Source organism: Rhipicephalus microplus, chromosome 2 (genome assembly GCF_043290135.1).
Source record: "Rhipicephalus microplus isolate Deutch F79 chromosome 2, USDA_Rmic, whole genome shotgun sequence".
In the NCBI taxonomy this organism is placed as follows: Eukaryota; Metazoa; Arthropoda; class Arachnida; order Ixodida; family Ixodidae; genus Rhipicephalus; species Rhipicephalus microplus.
Window position 1 is genome coordinate 276,887,788 of NC_134701.1, and position 23,621 is coordinate 276,911,408.

Below are 23,621 nucleotides of genomic sequence, written 5' to 3' on the forward strand. Positions count from 1 at the left end.
ATGCAGGCGGCATCCGCATTGTGCGGCAATGGCAGCGCGGCGTCGGACGCAGCCAACGGCTCCTGCTACCTGCTCGATCCCTCCTGCGACTCGCTGGCGCATTTCTTCGCAGATGCACAGTACAACCGCTACAGGCCACCCTCCGTTTACACGGAAGCCGAAGGTAGGGAAACACGCGTGAGCTCGCCTCCGCGTTAATTGACTTCAATTGCGGACCATTTCTTAGTCGCACGATGTCGCGCTTCGGCGTCGGCGGCGCCATCCACAACCCCTCTTTGCAGACTTGCGTCTCGTGCCGGCCCAGAAAGACCCTCAAAACTGTCGCTCCAGGAGCCATTAAAGTGGTGGTGGGGGTAGTGGTTAGAAGAGGTGAAAGGCACCGAATTTCTGCAGCCCGGTCGGGAGTACGGTGCAGTGCCTAAATTAAGACACCACTGGTTGTTCAGCAAGCCTAGCAAGTGCAGTGGGGGTGAGATCTTCTCCCCCGTACTCCTCTCCTTCGAACGCGGAACCATTTTTACGGAGAGGAGGATTTCCTCCTTTCTGGGCTGTTGCACGAGAGCACAAAAGCCGACATCACAGCCTCGTCAGTGCATTTTTTTTGGGGGGGGGGGAAGGGGGGTCAAGCGCACTAACAACAGCCTACAGAGGACGATGGCAGCGCCCAGGGAGCCTTGGTTTTCCTTGGGTGAAAACGGCTGATCGAACATTTCGAATATCCCTAGTCAAGGGCGTCTTTACTTGGCTTTCACTTGGCTTAGCTTTACTCGATGGAAGCAACAGTACCTTCAACCATTAGTGGGGCACAACACGCAGCGGCAGAAAATTGAAAGGTCAGTGAATAAGAAGAGTCGTTTCCGCCCTAGCACTACGGTCAACGGTAGATGGCGCGCCACTATATATGTGGCGTGGACTGGCAGTTTGGCACCTGCTCGCGGGGTCTGCAACTTTGTTGGGTTGACTGTACACGTACCACTCTTTTTAAAAACTACACGCCACAATACTCAAATCTTGTTTCCACACAAATATTAGAGAAGCCCGTCAGTCATTCCTCTAAGTTTGACACCGTCGCGTCTGATATGAGTGAAAACGTAGAGTTGCCTATCCGTGTAACCTGTATCACCTTGTTTTACGTGTGTTATCTTCCTGGGTAGCAAGTCGCACTATATATATCGTCTATACCGATTTGTCACGTAGCACCTATGCAACGTCTTTTGTATAGCTCCTTTAGGGTTGATTTTTTTAATATTTGTTTCTTTTTGTACCTTGCTATTATCGGTATAAATGCCACGTTACACGTTTTTTTTCTTTATTGCTAAACCAAGTGCTCACATAATGATATCTTTTTAAACGTGTATCAGGTGCTCTTCTGAGCCAGTAACATATATCGCCTTTCATGTCAGTTTTAGTATCTTCATCTTATTGATATTCATATGTATATAAACAGCACTCATACCATGCACTGTATTCTGATGAAGGCTGGACCCACGGACGAAACAAACGTCAATATATATATATATATATATATAGTGTGTGTGTGTGTGTGTGTGTGACGTAAGAAGGCAGGGATGGTTAGAAGTAGATGAGGAAGAAGTGAGAATGGAATAAACATGGCGTATGAGCCAGGCCACGTCTCCCATTCATCATAGCGTCACACGAGTCGACAGTATGAAGACATCTCAACCAGTTCATCAACCGGCCATCATCATCGAAAACCTCAGCGAGACGCAGTGACCGAACGCGGACCACAGAAGTTCATCGCCACTGGAGGTGACTGGACACCGTTTTAACCATTGTGACGGAACCATTGACTGACCTTCCCATCCCCAAGTGCACCGGAGCAGCGGACGATGGACCCGTGCAAGACTGGTTCTACCTGTTCGAGCTCCACGCTACCACTGCATCATGGTCGGAACGGGGGATGATCACCAACTTCACTGACTACATATCCGGTGAGGCTTTCAAGTTTTATTCGACACACATATTCGAAAACGACGAATCGTGGCAAAATATAAAAGAAGAAATTCGTCCGTTTTCGTGATTATGATGAAGAATTTATTATTGCCAATCATCTGGAAACAATCGCACTCGGTCGCCACAGTCAAAAGAGGTGCTCACACATTAGGACATCAAGAATGAATCGCCCTTTAAAACAAGACCAATAAAGCACCTTCTCACTGAAAGGCAGCCAGATCTGTTTGCAGGAATACTGTACCCTCCACCACACTGCGTTTTGCAACTGCCTGATGGAAAACCAACCTTTACGTCATCACTGCATCGTTGCACTCACGTTACAGAGCCAACCTGTGCGTTGTATTCTCCGTCTCGGGAACTTCGACCACCTCCTGCTTCTCCGTCGCTTGGTTCTTCAGTTGCTCACAACGCTCATGTCGCATCTCACGTGCTCACTACGGTTGATATACAGGCGAGAAACTCGGGGTGATATTCAACCAGACTCTGACCCTTCTGTGCAGATGCATGCGTCAGAACAGTTACACAGGAAGACAAACATTTTTGACTGAAATCTGACCAAACCACGCCTGCTTCGGTGTCACCATCCAGTGCACAGACACCCGAGAGCCTTAACAACACAGGAGGCTCGGAAGCATCAAATCGCACACGTTGTCTAGAGCCAGAAGCGTTCATTAGGAATGGCGTCACAAGAGCTTCCGAAGGTCCTCCAGTATATTCTAGCGCACAACCTTCATTACCCGAAATCCAGCACGACAGTCCACAGGCTACCATCTGCCTACTGGAAACCACATCAAGTTTCCCAGAAAATCAGTGCCATGGTCAAAAAGGGCTGCCAAATCAGCTGTTTCCGCAGCAACACCTTCAATGCCAGAAAAAGCAGGCCCAAGAAAACAGAGTCTGCAAGGGCTACACCAACAAGGACGAGGACGAACGGAAATACCTTTGGAAGAACACTCAAGGGTTAAACAAAGGCGTCTACAAATGGGTAAAGTGAAGTAATGGCAAATTCAAGATGACTCGCTTAATACAAACAATTAATCTCATTTAGGACATTTTCGCAACAAGGAATATCACAAAAGTTTTCTCTAGAAGAGATCAAAACTCGGTCTACAATCAAAGCTGTTGAGAAAACAGGCGACAAAATGACGAAAAAGGCGCAAAACCCCACCCGGTATTACGGAAGGACGCAGAAATGACCCCATCAGTCTTGGTCAACAAACACGCAGACGGGTGGTGCTGCATGTGTACCAACCAAGGCAAACAGCACGCAAATCGTGCTGCTGGTGTTCTAAAGACTTCACACCACGTTCATTCCTTGCAAGTATGCAAGCAGTTTCATCATCTGCAGTTTCCACGTTCAAGGTGTACTTGTGTTTTCCAGTACGCAACAGTCAGCCTCGCCCACCAGAACTCCAGCACCTAACGGACTGCTGCACTCTCCTGTGAAGCGATAGTGTGTTTACGGAAACTTCCTGGGACATGGAACAATCTTCCTTTTTTGACAGTGTTCACTTCTAAGTCGTGCATGTTCAATTTTTGTTTCTGTTCGTCTGACGCGACTTCTTTCGGGGGAAGGGGGAATCCTTTGACGTATGAAGGCAGGGATGGTTAGGAGTAGATGAGGAAGAAGTGAGAATGGAATAAACATGCCGTATGAGCCAGGCTACGTCTCCCATTCATCATAACGTATATATGTATGTATATATGTATGTATATATGTATGTATATATGTATGTATATATGTATGTATATATGTATGTATATATATATATAGACCCCGTTGGGCAATGCATAGCTGACACTTGTAGCGCGTTGCTCCAACAAAAGAAGTAACTATGACAGTTCGCGCTTGTCCTTTGTGCTGGAGCGGCGCGCTTCGGAGTTTCAAGGTTCTGGCGTTTTCCGTGTGACATTCCAGTTTGTTGCTGCTGCATTCACTGCTTAGCCTTTGCACCAAAACTGTTTTTTTTTTCTGTGCTCGAAACTGCAAGAAATTATCTGTCGTTTACGGGCTATAAACTGAACATAATTAATCCCCGGTGTGACACGTTTTCGACGAACTACAGACGTCTCCGACCGACATCCTAGACTACCGCCTTAAGACGCATTCAATGGCATATTCACCGGTTCGCATTTCACAATAAGATATGTGCATTTGCGTACATTTGTGCGTAGCGAGCGCACATGCACGAATCTATTTTGAGTCGAGAGGTGGCGAGAAGGAGACCAATTTCGCACACACAAGTGCATATCTAACACTAATGATATGCGCGTGCGCAACCTACACATGCCCACAGCTAAACAACAAGCAACTAAACCACGAGCATAGTGTGCGTGCATGCGCAGAAGAGCGCTGAATTGAATAAGCGCTGAATTGAATCTTTCGATCTGCCAGTTAGTCTAACGACTAGGTTTCTTTTTTGTTTTTTTTTTGTTTTTTGCTGCAGCTCCCCTTTTTATCTGGTGCACATAAAAACAGTTTGTTTTCATATAATTTTTTTTATTTCTCTGTTTTTAAAACTCTCGACTGACAAGGATGCTTTTAGTTAAAATGCCGTGTCCCATTCTTGCTTCTTACACTCTCGGGGCAATATGGCCCTCTACTCCGTAATGACAGAGCTCCTTTAGTTTTTACAACCAAAGCCCACCTCTTATCAAACCATCGCCAGAAGGTGCTTGCAACGTCTTCTAAGTGCACGACTCTGAAACTACACAAAGGTTGCGAGAACAGTAAACGTTAGAAAGAACACACAATTAAAGAAAACCAGAACAAAACATCCGTGTACTTACAAGGACTTTTTTTCACTCGACCAACCTATCTCGCAATCCCACTTCGCTACCTCTCAGAGCCGTGAATTGTAATTCTGCTCTTTCACAAAAAAGGGGTAAACTTTTGAGCGATTGTTGCACAACGAGAGTGTTTCGTTAGTGTTTTTAGCTTTATTCTGCCTACCAAAGTATTCTAGAACAAATGAGGCCGCCAGTGGCTTTCACGGCAGACTAAAAGCATGGGCCAGTTAAACAGGCCACTTTACACACGTGAGCTATCTTTATGAGTGTAAAACCTGGAATTCGTGTTCATGTATATCGTGTTCATGTTCATATAATTCGTGGCCACTGCAGCGCGCAGTGTTTAGCTAATATATAACTGTTGTGAATAAGGTAAGGCACCACTGCCTTGCAGGCAAAAGCAAGGCGAAGTGGTATTTGCCGCATCAATATTCAATCTCGTCCGAACCGAAGCTGTTCAGCATCGGTTAGGTAGCATCATTGAGCTTTCTTTTCTGAAAGTCGCATTCAATGCGGAAATCCACTTTCCGTGACCACTGTAATGTAGCAAATAGTTCACGTCACCTAGGGCAGTTTCTGGAGATTCAATTATTTGAGCATACAGCTTGTAATAAAGCAAACATATTGGGAAGTAACAAAACTAAGAGTGCACTTGTGTAGTCTGTTCCTTAATTCGTCCTCGTGCTTTCGGTGCACCCATTGCAAATTACAACCACATCACCCACCCGTCAATCATTTTGAAAGCTCATAATTAAGCTCAAGAGGAATGTTTACATCAAGGAAGTTTTCGAGATAAGGCATTCAACGTATTGTGGGTATTTATCAGGCACTGCTTCATCATCGGTACATAATCATTATCACACGGTGTTCGTCATCATGACTTGCGAGAATACATGTTTCCTTAGGCTTTTTTTTTATTTTACCACGTTGTATTGTTAATGTGTATTATCTCATACATTCATTTTTGAACCTTTGCAAGTGAATTGATTTTCTAAGCAAGGCACCGTCCTATTCACGGCCTCTACCCCCGTAGTGATTTGCGCCAAGATTCTGAGCAGCAACCAACGTCCAGAGACTACTCTGTGCCGCCAATGTGACTCGTTCGCCACTTATTCGAGGCGTAATAAAGGCGCGTCAACTGCGATGTCACAGCTTATAGATGCAGTGATCGTTAGTAGAGATCGCAAAGGAGGAGGAGGAGGTAAGTTTATTTACAGAAAGGCAGAGAGGTCGGCCTGAGCGATAGCTTGCTCTAGCCTGCTACTCTACACTGGGGGAAGGGAAATGAGAAAAGAAAGATTAATGAATGACGATGGTGAGATAGAGCGGTGAGTATGTAGTGTTCTTTCTAGCTGAGACACATTTCACAGCCACGCACATAGTCCAGTTGTTTCCAAAAAGGTTATAACTGCTCTTGTGACCGCAGTTGCACTGTTGGTGTCTGGCCAAGGGCCCAACATGGTTACATCAGTTAATGACCTACTGCGATATAGTTCAGTAGAAGAAATCAGTGTTTGTCGTTCACGTGCGTATGCTGGGCAGACACAAAATATGTGCTCAAGTGTTTCTGGCACATCACAGTGTTCACAATTAGGACCGGTGTCACTGCGACCGATGATATGTGCGTAACGTCTGGTGTACGCTACACCAAGACGAATGCGGTGGATCATACTTGTGTGTTGCCGTTTCAATTTAGGGGGCATGCGGAACCTCATTTCCGGATCCCATTTGTGAAGTCGCTGGTGTCGCCGTTCCGGTTTGGTCCAGTGCTGAAGTGTGTAGCTGTGCATCACGCAGCGAAGCAGGGCATTCGTGTCAGCTCGTGAAAACGCAATGCGTACTTCAGGGGCACTGCTTAAGGCATTTTTAGCTTCAGCGTCTGCCTCTTCGTTAGAGATCGCAAACGTCTGTTAGTAACGGGCACTGTTTTCTGTCGTTCTCCTGCAGGTGAACCAACAGTCGTATACTTCCAGTTTTTCATCCAGAGTGCGTTTCACGCCTATCCTGTGAACCAGGTGAGCGCTAGGGTGTATTTTTTCATTACCCAATCAGTGAGCAAAGCCATTAGCATCGTTCTTTTACTGTCGGTAGTCAAAGTGATCATTTTCTTAAATGCAGTAGGTGCGTTGCAGACTCCTTGTGGTGTAGTTCAGTAATAACGCAGTATATACTGCAATTTGGAACGGACTGACGAGTTTAATTCTGAGATGTTTTGCTTTCGTTCAATAATATTACTGCCGATTCAGCGGTAAGTGGGGACAAAGTACGTAGCCACTATGTCGGCAGCTCAGCACCGGCGGTGTTCTATTTTGGCTTGTTCAATCAACCATCACTGCTTAAATATTTTAACCTGGGGATCACGCCGAAAGTCGCATTAACATCTTATCGAATTCTTCGCGAATGATTCTTGAATAGCACTCTCAATGCTTTCTTTGGCTTCGTTATCTATTGATTTCGTATGTCGTTTCCTTCTAACAAAACAAGGAATCCTCAATCATTTACCATTCTTTCTTGATAAAAAATTAATGAGAAATACCAGACCAATATGCCAAAGAAAGTATATGGGTGGTTGGTATCAGAAGACATTGTAATTCAAATGTGAAGTAAAGTGACTTGCCGCCCTGTCGGCGGGAAGTTATCGTGACGTTCACTTTTCCTTACATTTTACATATATATACTTCTAATAACATTCCCTATGCTTTCCCCGGCATCATTGTCGGTTAGTTCTCATTATTACGGTACCCAACAATGAAAACTGGCCCTTAAAGTATATATATATATATATATATATATATATATATATATATATATATATATATATATATATATATATATATATATATATATATATATATAATGTGTGTGTGTGTGTGTGTGTGTGTGTGCGCGCGTTTTCCAGCAGAAACCTGGAGGCTTACGAAGAGGGTTCAGCATAAATTGAGGACGACACAGTGAGCGACGGAAAGGTAAGTGATAGGTGTAACCTTAATAGAAGGAAAGAGCACAGTTGGTCAGGGAACGAACCGGGGATTAGGATGTCATAGTTGAAATCAAGTAGAAGAAATGGTCATGGGCTGGGCTCGTAGTACCTATGCAGGATAACCACTAGTCAGTAAGGATAACTGAATGGACTCGCAGCGAAAGCAAACGCACGAAGGGGTGACAGGAAGATAGGTGGGCCGATCAGATTAAAAAATGTCACAGCTTTGCCGTAAAGGCGAAGCAATGAACGGGATAGCAACAAATTGGAAGGTCACGCGAAGAATGGCAAGCAGATCAAAACGTGAACCACTTTGCTCACGTACAAATGACGCACGAAAGGTACACGCAGGTACAGATGAACGCGAATAAGCATCTCAGTTATTACTTCGCGGTGTCTGAAAAGCACGCCCTTTTCCCAAACGGAGGCAGTGCGACGAGTGCAGTAACCACTGTGTGCTCGGTAACTCTAACAGAATCGTTCCGGCGAAAGCCCAAAGCATACGATTGTCCTCACCGCTGGATAAGCGAGCGCTCGCGAGAGCGTCCCCTCCCCGTGGGGCAAAGTATACGTGTGGGAGATGAGAGCGCGCGCGCCACCGCGTATGGTGACAATCTGGCGACGCGTGCTCATTGCGCCATCTCATTGGTAACGCTAAAAACACGATAGTAGTTCCCCCCAAACACGCCGCCACTCCCATCGCGGAGGCCATGCATCGAGATACCCATCGCTCGCGGGAAGTCGTAGCTATAAATAGCTTGCCGTTTGAACATCGAACGATGTGCGCCTTCGTGGCTCAATGGATAACGCCTCGCACTCTCAATTGAGAGGTCGGTGGTTCGATTCCGCGCGTCGGAGTTATATAGATACGTACACATATGCGGTGAATGACGCGACGCCGACATCGACGGCAAAATCCAGCCGAGAGTGTCCATATAATTGTTATCGTCGCAATAAACTTTCGCAGGTATAACGTGGCCGCTGAAAGCACAAGACTGGTTTGATCGCTGGATTATGGGAGAGACCTTTGCCCTGCAGTGAGTGATTATATATATATATATATATATATATATATATATATATATATATATATATATATATATATATATATATATATATATATATACGAAAATTGTTGAAGCGTTCGTACGTTCATCCATCCGTGCGTCCCACTTCGCCTCACTCCTCATCATTCACCTCGTGGATATTTTTTAACACTGTTCGTAGGTTACCTGAAACAGCTGTATATAGGACCATAATTGCGTGCGATGCTTTAGCGTGCTAAAAAAACGGCATGTTTCAGTTTCATGCATCGAAGTCGTATTATGAATGTCGTCTTTCTGGTGGTGTTCTTGCGACTTTTCCGCCGTAACTGCAGGAGCTCTATTTCGCGAGCCAGATGGAGTTCTCCTGGCTGGATGCGCGTCTGAACCTCAGTCTCTTGGTGGACGGCCAGCGGACGTCTCCCCTGCCTGAAGGCCTGCCGGACCGCCTCTGGAGGCCACGGCTTGCCTTCTCACCAGTCACGAAGCTCAGTCCGCTTGACTCGGAAGCTGACCAGCGTTTGAGGTTCCGTGCAGCACCTGACAACCGCATCGTCGCGAGCCAGAGGTAATATTCTCTTCGAGGTACTGTGTATACTTCTAACATCTACAACGTTTGAGTTTGTTTTAAAGCTTAAGCCTTAGACGCCTTGTCAAACCCGAAAATGGGCCCTCAAGCGTCCGCATTCGACTGCGTGAACGTAAGTGATTTAAAAAGACATGAAGTGCTTACCTCACCATTCTACGTTGTCATGACGTCATTATGCATTACGACACCGTATGACGTCGTCATGGCGTCATTGTGTATCATGGCAGCATCATGACGTCACATGGCGTGGCGTCATACGATGACGTCATCATCACCGTGTTCCACTGCCTCCATGAGCAACGGGCCGATCACGGAGGCAATGCAAAACCACGTTAGACAGAAAGCTTTTGGGGAGGGCGATCTCTTCATTGGCTGAAGACAAAGAACACGATGGCATTCGTCTTCAGGTCGTCTTAGTCAAATTCATAAGGAACCCTATCAGTTTTATTTACCACCAACAGTTACGCAGTAAGTGTTTGGAATTAAAACAGCTTGACAAGCGCCACACATCAACAGATTCATTGCGGCAGCAAGATGGCAGAAGGAAAGTATTTGTCAAAACAATGCAAACGAACAATTCATACGCATGTATGTGTTTACTATACGCATCGTGTTTCCTAATTCTCACACCCCTCAGTTTGAAGGTGGCCAAGGAGTACCTTATTAGGAATGTTGCTAAAGTCCAGAGGAAAGCAGTGGTGTCTTGCAATTATAAAAATTTTATTAATGCAGTGAAGTATTACTACGTACATAATTAACAACGCTTGTTCGTAAAAGTAGTATTGGAGAGCGTGCACTCCATTTCATGAGTAAATTTGAATTTGTATAGTACCATATTCTGCAAGCAATAACTTAATGCTTGAAAACAAAAGTTAGAGTACACTTCCAGTTTGCGTCCAGTACACTTAAGTGCTCAAACACAACTCGCCTTGACTGTCGTTCTTGGCGTTCATCTTCGCAAAGCCGGATATATCCCCCTTTTTAGGAGCCTCACCGGAGGTCTTATTCGTGAACGCCTTTGCTCGGTATCCTCATTACCGACTCCCCTGCTCCCGTTATTGCTATATCACACGCTTACATAATCAAGCGTGCAGTTTCTCCCACGTTTTATCACGTGATTTTGATGGCGAGGAATGTAGAACTCAAGCCCGTAAATATATAAATTTTTATAGGAGGAACTTCGGGGCAAAAAAAAAAAAACGCTTTCAAGGCAACGGTAATGGCAAGCAGATTTGTCAGTCGTCGATAATGTTATCGTAGTTGAAATGCGCAATCTTTCATACATGCGTGATTGAGCATTCTAGCCTAACTATGTAACTCAACTATGTATATTTATGTATAGTACGTAAGAACAACAATCAAGATTGACCTTGCAACAATCGCGAAGGTCCCCAAAAGTTTTGTTGCATCTGACCCGGGTGGTCGTCACAAGTGTAGAGCAAAGCCCGTTCACACGAAAACGAAGAAACAAGTTCGCGTGGCATTATATGGCGTGCTGTACGGAACTACCTTCCACAGCATAAAACTGTTCCAAATGCTGCTGCGTTTGCCTTCCGCTGATAGCGTCATGACCAACTTTGTATTTGGAAGGCTGCCTCATAACAAATGTAACAAGCACGTCGTTTACTATATCCTGTTTGATCTGGCCGGGGTTTTTTTTAAGCGCCTTACTTTTTATAGCGAGCGTATAGCGTTAGTCGTAACCTTTCCATATCCTTGATATAATACTTTGCTGGAGCTGTTCTTGAACTCTCAACGGCTTACCGTCCCTTCAAGGTTATGGGTGAAAGTCAGCGCTATGCAGTAAACGTTACGGCAGTCCACCCAGGAAGCGTGACGGCGATGAAATATAGTCATGCTAAACGAAGCGACTGCATCGAAGTCGTATAAAATTTATTAGAAGCGTTTCACTTTTTATGCCTTCATTCGCTAAGAACGACCTGCAATCCACTTGACTAGTTTTACGAGCATTCTTTAGAAGGAGAAAAATAAACAAAAGGAGGCAATTTTGTCGCAAGGCGGAAACAATGTAAGCGATAGCAAGAAATTGGAATAGGATCCGATCACTAGCGGCTAACTCTTTTAGCTTCCAACCTGGCGTAATTAAACAAAACACGCCTACAGCACTGGTCGAACCGGCTTTCCCTGTTGCTTCATCGCAAACTGAGTTGTGAGAACGCAGCACGTACAAATATATGAGCCGTCTGTCGATTCCTGATAAGGCGCGTATGACCGCTGCTCTCGGCCTGTCAAAGTACTTTCTGTTAATGACCTTAATGACCAGCAGCTTTTACTCGCGAGCCGGTAAACAACTGGCGCATTTCCACTCCGCTTGAGCCGCGATCATGGGCTGCCCGCGCTTGCTTGTCATAATGATAATATCCAGATTTTAACGTCCGTAAACCACGATATGATTATGACAGACGCCGTAGTAGAGGGATCCAGGATTTCGGTGAAATTTCGGGACATCTGGTGATCTTTGACGTCACGCAGTATACACGGGCCTGTATGGCATGTCGCCTTCATCGAAGTGCGACCGCCGTAGCCAGGATCGAACCCACGACATGCAGGTCAGCAGCCGAGATCGCATGGGTTTCACTTGTATACTGAAAACATACAATGCAGAAGGCGATGTTATCGCAACTTGGACTTGACTTGGAAACTCGCAGAAGTGCATGGTTTTGGGACGTTAAACTCCACAAATCAATCAATCAATCAATCAATCGCAGCAGTGCAGACGGTGACGGCATAAAATCGAAATACGAAGCCGAGCAACCATATGCTTGCCTCCGTGATTGCAACACACGTGAAAACAAACCGAGACAATCATTCGAAATCATGTTGAGCGCTAACAGACAGGGGCGTAGGAGAGACCAAAACACAATGCGCCACGATGCTCACCTCGTCTCTCTTACGTCCCGGTCTGTTAGCGCTCAATGTGTTTTCGAGCTCCGTTTATCAACGCGCCCGAAAAATGGCAAGACAATGGCTTTCGTCAGCAGAAACACGACCTGTTACATAAGCCAGGTATTCTCTTATTCGCGGCGATTGACCTGATAAAATGAACGCAGTGGGAAACAGCGTGCAGAGAGAACACCAGCCGGCTTAGGTCTTGAAGCAAGCGCCACTCCGGTGAGGTTAGCCAGACAAATGAGCCACTGTGAAACTGTATGATTTCACCATACACATCGTGTTTCATAATCCAAACACAGATCCTCAGTTTGAAGGTGGCCAAGGAGTGCCTTATTAGGAATGTTGCTAAAGCCCAGAGGAAGGTAGTGGTGTTTTGTAAAGCTATGACGGTTATGCAAAGACAGCCTGCGGTCACCTCTGGAATAATGCCACATGGGGCCACTATACTACTAGAAATGCGACGTAGCAAGACTTCAAACCAGTATCGTGTGTCCGCTTGTAAACATAACTGTATATAATATTTGTCACGTTTGTATTGCCACGTAACAATTTTGGCTGAAGGCTGAGTACAAATTTGAATTGAAACTCTAGTAGGGGACTTAGGCTGGAAATTCTGTGCGAAACAAAAGTTATTTTCAATGTATCCGCTTGTGAATATATTTGTATATGATATGGGTAGCATCTGGGTTGCCACGTAACATTCTTGTTTGAAGTGCGAAGTACAAATGTGATTTAAGACTAGCTAATAGGGGACTTGGGCTGCAAGTTCTTTGCGAAAAATAAGTTCTAAATGAAAGAAAAATGAAGCGATGGGGAGGAATTCCTCTGCGCCACTTCCCTGTTTTCTTTTTATTCACGGAACCCCTTCTTCACTCGTACAATTGGTCACACCGCCCCCCACTCCCCATTCCGCTCTTCCACACCTCCGTTTTCAATATTGCTTTCCTTGTCTTTTGTTAAGATGTTAATATGTAGGAGAGGGCACGAAGCGTAGACACGCTATCGCTGAAGAAATCAGTTCTGTGTGAGTCTTGATGAAGACAATGAATGAACAACTTTATTTATCCCTTGTTAAAGGGAAGGGGGCAACAGGAAAGGGTGTGGTGGGGATGAACTACTTGAAGTAGTCCTCCTCTACCCTCTCAGCCCACTCCAGGATGGCCTCCTGGATAGCGGGCCTCGAGCTGCGCAAGGCAGCCTCCCACTGCTCCTCACTAGAAATTAGGCGTTTCAGGAATGGGGGAAGAGGGTGCTTAGGGCAGCGCCACATGATGTGGTTCAAGTCTGCTGTGGAGGAGGCACAAAATTTACATGAGGGGGAAGGATAACAGGATGGATGAATGCGGTGTAGGAGGTAAGGCGAAAGAAAGGTGCGAGTCTGCAGCTGTCGCCACAGAATTTCGCACCTGCGTGAAGATTTGCGCGTGAGTGGCGGGAAGGTTAATCGCTCTAAACGGTAGTGTGTGCAAATATCGTGGAATGAAATAAGGCGATCCCGCGCTGTAAATGGCGCCTCATTCGTAGCGAATTGCGACACATCGGATGCGTGTGCCCGGACTGTGAATCCTCGGGCACTCGCATGAGCCGCCTCGTTTCCGGCAAGGCCCGCATGCGCGGGAGTCCAGATTAGTGCTACAAGTCGATCAAGGGGATGATGCAAAAGTAGGGAAAGGGCTGGCTTAGAAACCCTGCCCGCTCCGAAATTATATATAGCTGTTTTGGAGTCACTGATTATAACGGATGAACTAGGTATTGTCAGGGCCAGGGCTATGGCCGCCTCTTCCGCTTCCTCCGAAGAAGAAGCAAGAACGGAGGCGGCCGCAGCGACCTGGCCGTGAGAGTTGATTACCGATATTGCATAATGATGCCTGTTTCCGTAATCGGCGGCGTCAACATAGAGCACATCATTGGAGGAGGAGAATTGTTTTTTGAGGGCCCTCGCGCGCTGCATCCTGCGCTGTTTCTGGTGCTCAGGGTGCATGTTTTTTGGAAGTGGTGGAATGTATAGGTTCTCGTGTATGTGGTGTGGAATGGTGTACTTGACCTTAGTGATGGATGCCGGAGTGACAGAAAGGGTTTGTAGAATGTGTCGGCCTGTCACGGTGTTAGAAAGTCTGTTATACTGAGATGCAATATGGGCTTCTCCTAGTTCAGCAAGGGTGTTGAAGGTGCCAGTACGCATAAGCCTTTCAGTGGAGGTCCGTATAGGCACCCCTAAAGCGAACTTATACGCTTTGCGTAAAAGGATGTCTATCTGGTCGGATTCTGATTTAAGAAAGTGTAGGTAAGGCGTTGTAAAAGTTATTTTACTGATAACGAAGGCTTGGACCAAGCGGAGGAGTTCGGCCTCCTTTAGTCCGCCATGTTTATTACTGACCCGACCCAAAAGTCGCAAGGTATGATCAACGGTGGTGTGAAGTGTCTTTAGTGTGTATGTGTTGAGCCGATTGCTTTGAATGTGTAAACCGAGCACGCGGATCCTATCCACTCGAGTAACTGGTACGTCATCTAGAATTACCTGTATATTGGATATGTGTTTTTCGCCCCCTCTGTGAGATGGTAGGAGAAGTAGCTGAGATTTCTGTGGGGAACATGAAAGATTCATAGACCCTGTAAGTGCCACAACCGTATTTGCCGCAGCTTGCAGGGTGTCTTGAATCTCTCCATCGGAGCCGCCAGTCATCCAAAGAGTGATGTCGTCGGCGTAGAGTGAAAACTTGAGGTCAGGGATAGATCTCAATGCTTGCGCCAACGGCATCATAGAGACATTAAAAAGAAACGGTGACAGCACAGACCCTTGGGGCGTGCCGTAACTTCCCAAAGCGTAAGACTGAGATTGATCTGCGCCTATGTGTATGGTTGCGGTACGGTTGGCTAAAAAAGTAGCTATATAGTTATATGTCTTTGCGCCAACCCCTATGAGATTAAGCTCGCGGAGGATGGCGGAATGAGCAACGTTGTTGAAAGCTCCATGGATGTCCAGACTCAAGATTGCTTGCGTATCTAGGCTGCTGTTGGGTGTAATGATATCATGCTTCAGTCGAAGCATGACATCTTGACATGACAGAGATTTTCGAAAACCCACCATTTCTGGTGGATAAACATTGTTGTCTTCCATGTATTTATTCAGACGGTTGAGTATAACGTGTTCAAGCGTTTTACCAAGACAAGAAGTTAGTGAAATAGGCCTGAGATTGGAAGTGTTCACTGGTTTGTTTTGCTTTGGAATGAAAATTACCCTGGCATCCTTCCAGGAACTTGGAAGGGTGCCAGTGTCAAAGCAGTGATTGAAATAATCTGTGATTGCCGTGACGGAGTTGTCGTCCAGATTGCGAAGTACTTTGTTGTTAATGTGGTCTGGGCCTGGTGCTGACGTTGTGCGCAGAGTGGCCATAGCATGCCGAACCTCTGCTTCCGTGATAGCGGCGCTCAATAACTCGTTGGGCTTTCCAGTGTACTTTGGTGTGTTATACTTCTGAGCAGGAGGCAGATGTTTATCGCGGAGGTCGTCGAAGAGTCCGTTTAGATCGTTTTTGTGAGCATATACAAGTTTCTTTATGCTCTGGTTTTGATGTGTGCGTGATGTGGTAGGGTCTAAGAGGTGGCGCAGTAGTTTCCATGTGCGTTTGCTGTCAAGGTTTCCTTGCATGCTGTCACACACCTGGCCCCATTGCTGGCAGGCCAGTTGTGTGGCGTACTCCTGGATCTGCAGGTCAAGCTTGGCTATTCGGAGTTTTAGCTTTCGGTTGTGCCGTCCTTTTTTCCATCTCTTCAAGAGAGACTGTTTGGCTTCCCACATATGTAAAAGCTTGGCATCAACCGTGGTGAGGGGGGTTTCGGGGGGCAAAGTTGTAGTATGCACCCCAGCATCTGAGTGAAGTTGCTTCACCCATTCTGAGATGTCTTGGATGTTTCTGGGAGCTGATATCTGGCGGGCCTCTCGAAATTTGTCCCAATTGGTGTGACTGATTGGCTTAGGTGCGAAGGGTTTGTGCTTGAAATGTACTGTAGTAGTAATGATGTAGTGATCACTACCGAGATTAACTTGCAAGTTGCTCCATGTAACGTGCTGAATTCTGCGTGTAAGGGTAAGATCGGGAGAGGTATCTCTCGATACGCTGTTTCCTAGCCTGGTTGGTGCATCGACGTCATTATGTAGCGTGAGTCTGTGGTCTTGTATGTGTATCCACAGGGCTCTGCCCTTAGGAGTAGAAACAGTGTGACCCCACAACGGGTTGGGTGCATTGAAATCACCAAGAATTAAAAGGGGATGGTCTTTGGCAGCGGAAATGGCTTGAGTAAAAAGGGAGTCAAAGCGGTGATGTTTGTCTCGAGGGCGGCTGTAGACATTCAGAAGGTAAAGAGCAGATGTGTTATTCTTATGAGGAATAATCTCCAAAAAATCATGCTCTATATCGACGCCGTCGAAGTGGGAGTGATTTGCAGTGAGGTGTTTTTGAGTAAGAATTGCCGTATCAGGCCGGGACAGCTTTTTAGTTTGGTGGACATTATAACCTGGGAAGCTGACTGGCCCGTGAGTTTCTTGGAGGGCAATGACTTCGGGTAGATTAGAACGGGAGGCAAGGAACTGTTGCAGATGTGCTTTCTTTTTTCGGAACCCCCTACAGTTCCATTGCCAAACCTGAAGCTCGGAGCGAGTCGGGTTATTGGCCATTGTTAAGCGAAGCTGGTGCTGAGGTGGAAAGTGGTGCTATGCTAGGATTATTGGCACTAACTTCAGCTATCCAACTTGTAGTTTGTTGGATATGAGCTTGCACAAGGTCCATAAATTTGGCGAGTGCCTCATGTTTGGCTGCGTAATCTGCACTGAGTTTTTCAACTGCGGTGAGTATATTATGAAATTTAGTTTCTAATGCGGTTATTCTGTCATTATAATTTAAAACTGTCTCCTCCAGGGATTCTTCTGATCGTGGAGTGCTCGGAGTTTTACGTTTGCTGGGGGGAGGGAGAAGTGGTTCGCGTTGAGCACAGGGGCTAGTGTCCATGGGCAAATGTGCAGAGGGTTCAGGTGGGGCTGATGAATGGCACATGGAAGAGGCGGAATGAGAGGGAGGGGCTTGGGTGGTTGATGCGGAAGGAGGACGAGAATCAATTTGAGTGGTAGTAGCGGATAAGTGAAAAGACTCGAGTTGTAATTTAAGCCTCTGAATTTCAGCTTTTAGGGTTGCATTTTCTTTAAAGAGGGTGGAGTCGTTGTTACTGGTGTGATTTGAGGAGCAGCTAGAAGAGGCTGACTTAGCCCAGCCTACCTGGTGTGAGTTGACCGAAGAGTTGTTGAGAGCAGGGCTTGGTGATAGGGCTGGCCAGGCGCCGTCTTGCGTCGTTGAATCGGAGCGACGACCGCGATCTTTACTTTTGCTGGCACTGGAGCGTCGCCCGCGTTCTTTGCTTTTGCTTCGACTTTTCCGCCCGCGTTCCTTGCTTTTGCTTCGACTTTTCCGCTGGCTTGAACCGTGAGTTTGTTCGCGACTAGGAGATCGGTGGATGGGTGGGTCTTGCTTTTCCATGGACCGTGTAGGGCGCGGCTTAAATCGTTGTCTACACAGCGATGAACCTGTTTCATGGTTTCCATTGCACACAACACAAACATGGTCACACTCGTGGTCCATAGGTGCATCTTTTAGTCCACATTTGGGACAAAGTGTGTCACTGGTGTTGGTGCAGACGTCTTGGCGATGACCAATCTGACGGCACCGTGTGCAGGCTTCAACCTTTTGCCTGAAGGGACGACATCGAAGTGCACAGCCGTCGTAGTGGACGTAGTAAGGAACGATTTTGCCTTGGAATATGATTAGAATGGTTTCAGTGCTGCCCAGGCGTCGTGCACCTCCGATAGTCAGCTTTGGGTTGCATCGGCGGAGGGTCGAGATGATTTCGTCTTCCGAGTAATCGGAAGGCAGGAGAACGGTTCCTCTGCAGGTATCGACGGGATCAGCGACATGGGTGGCGACTTCATGAGGGGTGCCGTTGAAGTTCAAGAGCCGTATGCCATGGTAGAGGTCGGCACGATCCAGGTCTGGTGTGCTAATCAGAACGGTATGGTTGATGGAGTTGACGCGTATTTGGTCAGAACTGGTGCGGTCAGAGATTGGGAGACCCGCCGCCTTGAGGATTATTTGTCTGAGGACGCATGGATGTATCACAGCACAGTTTAAACCTCCACGGACTCTTAATATGATTTTGTAATCACTGCGCGGCAGTGGTGGGGGCTTCGGTGCTGCTCTTGATTGGCGCTCCTGAGCCACTGCATGGCTTGGTGGTGACGAAGGATGCTGGCGTTGTCTTGAGAGGCTCTCGTGGATCGCGCGCCAGGAACGCGCACCATCGACGCCGGCTGCGTCGCGCCCTGTTCCAGCGCTCATGCTAGGGAGAGGTAGGCCTAGCAGCGATACTGCTAGCCGACAGCCCTAAAAGGGCTGCGGCTTGCGTAAAAAACGTCTTAGTATTGAAAAAGTATCACAGGAAGCGTCGGTAACACTCACATATAGGTCCAGTCAAGTATTCGGGGCGTTTGGAGTGATCAGTTAGCCACAAGAGGAAAATTTGCAGGAGCCAAAGTCACATGCGACCGCTCACCTCCGCGCGCGTCCGGTCCACTTGTCCGCTTGTCGAAACATTGGCCCGACACATCCCCTGTTTACGCCTTTTTTCAATGATATGTGCTCACTACTGATTCCGCGTATGCACCACGAACTGTGGCTACTTGGACTGCCTTGCTCTAACCGCAGCAACATTATGCGCGATGTTGTAAAGCTGATTGATATGTGGGGTTTAACATCCCAAAACCGCCATGTGATTATGAGAGACGCTGTAGTGGGAGGCTCCGGAAATTTCGACCACCTGGGGGGTTCTTTAACCTGCACCCAAATCTGAGCACACGGGCCTACAGCATTTTTGCCTCCATCGAAAATGCAGCCGCCGAAGGCTGGATTCCATGCCGCGACTTGCGGGTCAGCAGCCGAGTACCTAGGCCACTAGACCACCGCGGCGGGGCTGTGTTCTAAAGCTACTCGTCAGTGAAGTCAGCTTGCACCGAATACGAAAGGCACGAGAAACAGATTTCAATTCAACCTGAGAGTTGCCACGTGAAGTAAGCTTCGCGTAAAATAATGTTATGCGCATAATATCTTGTTCTTTCTGTCCTTCCTGTGCCCTCTACAGGGCGCAATATACGAAACCAGATAGCTGTCTTTCGCTTGGACCCCCACTCTCCCTTTCTTTTACCATTTGTTTTATGTCACTCTCACTCGCTTGTTTCCTTGACAAGCACTGCCATCCAGTTGTGGTTGACAGTGCGAATCGAAACATAAAGCGCCAGCTAAATAAAACGTAAACAGATATATGTGGTACTATAAGAGTACGAAATGGATCCTAGCAAACACAAGGCCGGATGACAATGTGCACCTCTTTTTGTCTGCGCAGGCAGGGAATCTGTCATGTCAAGAAAGTGTGACAGTGGGCTGTTCAAGAGTTCTAAAGGCACAACTTGAGCCTCGCGAACCAATCTAAATTCTAATTCTCCTTCAAGCGATAAAAAGAGGTGCGTCAATTCTAATTCTCCTTCAAGCGATAAAAAGAGGGGCGTCAAGTAACGGTGCATCCCACACCCGTCTTCCTTGAAAAGTTGCCGTTTGTTAGACGCATTTTGGTTTTATTTTATTAATAGATCTGTTCCTATATATATATATATATATATATATATATATATATATATATATATATATATATATATATATATATATATATATATATATATATGAGAACAGATAAGAACAGTGTGTGTGTGTGTTTTCGTTCGTTCGTCACTATCAGACTTTAGTTGAGTTCCAATTACCGCTATTGATCGACGGGTCTTTTGCTCACGGAATTCAGCTCACGTTTCGTGAAAGCTGCGAAAGAAGACTAATGAAGCGCTGACTCTTCCACTTCGTTTTCCATTTCAGGCTGAACTTTGCTCTCTGCTGCAACATTGACTACATCTATTATCCCTTCGACGTTCACGTCTGCGACATGTCCATCGTAAATAGTAAGTCTTCTCCAAGTATGCTTTCAATTTTCTTTCTTTGGCGCAGCAGGCCAATTCATGACGGTGATTGCACAACACAAAAAAATTACCTAAATAATTGGTATCACTGATATTTACCCTTGTGTGACTGGCAGAGCGTAGGCCGTGTAACTTTTTTCTGCACTAGTTTGTGTTAATGCAACCTTTTTACAAAGAAACAGTGGTCATCTTTAAAACAAGAAGTGATGTGACGTGTGAGTGTAAATGCTGGAAGAGAAGGGAGGATGATTCTGTACTTTAGGGGGTCGCTACGTATCTAAATGAAGTGACAACAGAACTATGTTTTTTCTAATAATCGCGTTATCATCACTGTGTTCGCGCCTGTTGTGCGCTTTGTGCGCCTGCGGGCCTATCAATGCAGCCGTTGTAGTCACGCGTGAAAGTGAAAAATTTGGTGGAAAGAAGGCGATTACCCGTTGGGAAGCTGCGCCGTCCAGCAACAGACTGTGGTTTGTGCTCTTCATATCTCTTCTTGGTAAAGATTCGCGCTGGCTACAAAGATAAAAAGAGAGTGGTATACGTAAGCACGACCGAACGAAAGTGCTGCCGTCCGCTTCCTTAGCTGGCGGCCGTACCTGCAAGTTGGACGTCAACTTCAAAGTCGTAGCCCTCGCGCCAAATCCACGTGCACATTCGTATAAGGCCCGCTGAGGCTTTCCAAAGGTGGCGCCAGACTTACATGCGGAGAACATCATATTAACTATTTCGTTCAAACATAAACTGCGGCGGCTGAATCATGATGCCTACGTTTTTTTTTTAAGCTACTTTCTTCGAACGGTATTTCACCAAGAAGTGGAATGCACAAGTGTCGCGGCAGTGAAGTGTACTGAAACGGGCTGCTTTCAAGCTCGGTACTTTAGCCAACCCTCTGTGTCGACTCGCAGCGGACAGTGATGACCACCAGTCGATCTTGCGCTGGATAGGAGACGAGCAGAGTCCGTTCCGGGTGTCCGAGAAGAGCATCCACTTCGATTCCAGCGAAGTCGGCGAGGGAACCTTCACTTTTCTCGGCCTCCTGCCTCTGTTCGTGGTGGACGACTTGCCTGGCGGTAAGAAATAAAATACTTATGCGAACCATCCAAGAAACACTGGACGTGATATTGATAGCCTACGCGTGTCGTCACGGGGGTATCTTTCAAATACACGCTAAAGTAAAACAACGAATCAAGGTAAACTGATAAATTATACTTTGAACACTTTATTATCGTTAATTTCACCATCGTACATTTATTAATACATGATAAAATCAAGCTCAAAGTTTCATTTTTTAATTCTGTGCCGACGTCGGCACCATTCACATCACATATTTTAAAATGTATTTTTCGTATTTGGCGACATTGGCAGAATGAAATTTTCTGAAACATGTTTTTTTTTTTGAAGTTTATGGCTCCCTCAGAGGAGAATACACTTCATAATTACTGATTAGGAAAGACGTGGGGCCTAGTAGATAACGTCAATATCTACGACGTCACGACATCTGGTGCCGAAATTTCAAGGTGGCGTCGCCAGCCGGATATTATCTTCGGGCACTTTCTCGTTTGCCAAGCGTCTGCTCACGGCAAGGGTGCTCGCGGCAAATTCGAATTACGAAACAGTAACTTACAAATATGAGAATAATGATTCTTCTCTTTTAATGCTCCTTTGACGCAGTGATACTATAACCAGCGTGTTTCGATGAGGTCGTGACGGGACCGCAACTTTATTAGTAGCATCTATGCGTAAACGACAAAAGCTACCCGAGAATCACGTGACGTCACGAACCCAGTTCCTCGACGGGCGGTGCTTCAACGTGTCTGATTCAGTGACGTCAGTATACGAACCGTCTATCTACACAGTCTCGGAGGTCTAGAGCCTCCACAACAAAATGACCTGCGAAGTGAAAAGTGCGTTTGACCCACTCATATTTCTCTTCTTTATGTCCGTAAAGAAAGCAGCCTTGAAAGATGACCACTACAACTAATTTGCCGATACAATTAACGCGTTTCAACGCTGCTCTTCACTGAACTATTAGGGTAGGAAGGCAGGAGCAGTACGAAGCGACAATCAATAATATTATAAAGAATGACAGCCTCCACGTTTCGAAAATGGGCACTACGCGTTTCATCATCAGTGTGTGTAACATTATTACAGCTGAGATTTTTTTATTTTTTTACGGCAACATCGACAGATTAAAGCATTTTAATGTTCACAGACTTTTTTCAGAGGTATACTGTTTCTCTTTCTCGAATGGCGTGGAGTGGTATGGGTGTACCTATGCCGTTCATTAGTGCCATGTACGTGTTCAATATTATTAGTTAATTAGAGGTAAAATCGATAAGGTGGTGTTGGTTTCTGTCTTTCCCTTTGTCTGTAACGCTACGATGTACGTACTTATTAATTACTTAAGAGCACAAAACGTGATATTGGCAGGTCGAGAAGCACATGATTTGAGTGCCATTGTTTCGTAAGTCTACTCCTCTCGAGACATTGTGACAGCTGAGACTGCCAAAAGTCCAATTAGGACGTCTCTAGGGCAAAGGCCTCCATCAAAAGTCGCACGCGCGAGTTCGCGCCGACGAAACGCAAACATCTTCTGGCTTCGTGGGTGTATTTAATCCTTCATCTCAACCGACAGCATTAGGTCTAACAATTCGCTAATTAACTTACTGTAACCTTTCACCGATGTAAGCGTTACGCAAACTGACTGGCTTCTTGTTCTCAAATCTATTGTGTCATCTTAGGCATGCAGTACTTATTACCTTGTATTTGCACCGCTGGTATAGGGGTCCTTAGGCACTCATTGAATCTTCTTTTTTTCATGCTTCGACTCTGTTGGTAGGTTATTAAACTCACCGAACATAACTGGCCGACTCAATTCCTTTCTTCGAAATGGTGTCGCAATCTGCAGTTTATAACTGAGACACATCTTCCAAGTGAACTGAAGCCTATTTTTATTCTGCTGATTTTCTCGTCACCCTACTAGCACGCTCCCCCGACACTTCTATAGTCATCTTACTAGGACGTCCTCGGGGTATCCATAGCCAAAGGCTGGAATGTGTAATCAATACCGATCTCCAGGACAGCGTTTTTAACAATATAGTGCAATCTTTCACCTCTCAAGATCACCGGGACTTGACCTTGCTGGCACATGTCACGGCTTACATATCTTCGGAGGTTGCCTAAGAAGACGCCAATCTTCAAGTCTCCCAAGAGCCGTTAACCCTCTCACTGCACGTCCTTGATGACATTTAGTTTCGTCCACCGATG

General features: G+C 46.1%; 1 protein-coding gene across 1 annotated transcript; it reads left to right on the forward strand.

Annotated features, from left to right (window-relative positions):
- Positions 1 to 23,537, forward strand: LOC142795086 (glutamate-gated chloride channel alpha-like). Its single transcript, XM_075886000.1, has 6 exons — positions 1 to 163; positions 6,712 to 6,779; positions 9,123 to 9,355; positions 20,254 to 20,336; positions 21,260 to 21,424; positions 23,476 to 23,537. The coding sequence occupies exons 1-6, from the start codon at positions 1 to 3 to the stop codon at positions 23,535 to 23,537; spliced, it is 774 nt and encodes a 257-aa protein (XP_075742115.1).
- The last annotated feature ends 84 nt before the right edge of the window (positions 23,538 to 23,621 follow it).

Coding starts and splice junctions, on each gene's coding strand:
- LOC142795086 (XM_075886000.1), top strand. CDS start 1: ATGCAGGCGGCATCCGCATTGTGCGGCAATGGCAGCGCGGCGTCGGAC. Junction 164..6,711: donor CGTTTACACGGAAGCCGAAG/GTAGGGAAACAC, acceptor GTTCTCCTGCAG/GTGAACCAACAGTCGTATAC. Junction 21,425..23,475: donor GGTGGACGACTTGCCTGGCG/GTAAGAAATAAA, acceptor TCACCTCTCAAG/ATCACCGGGACTTGACCTTG.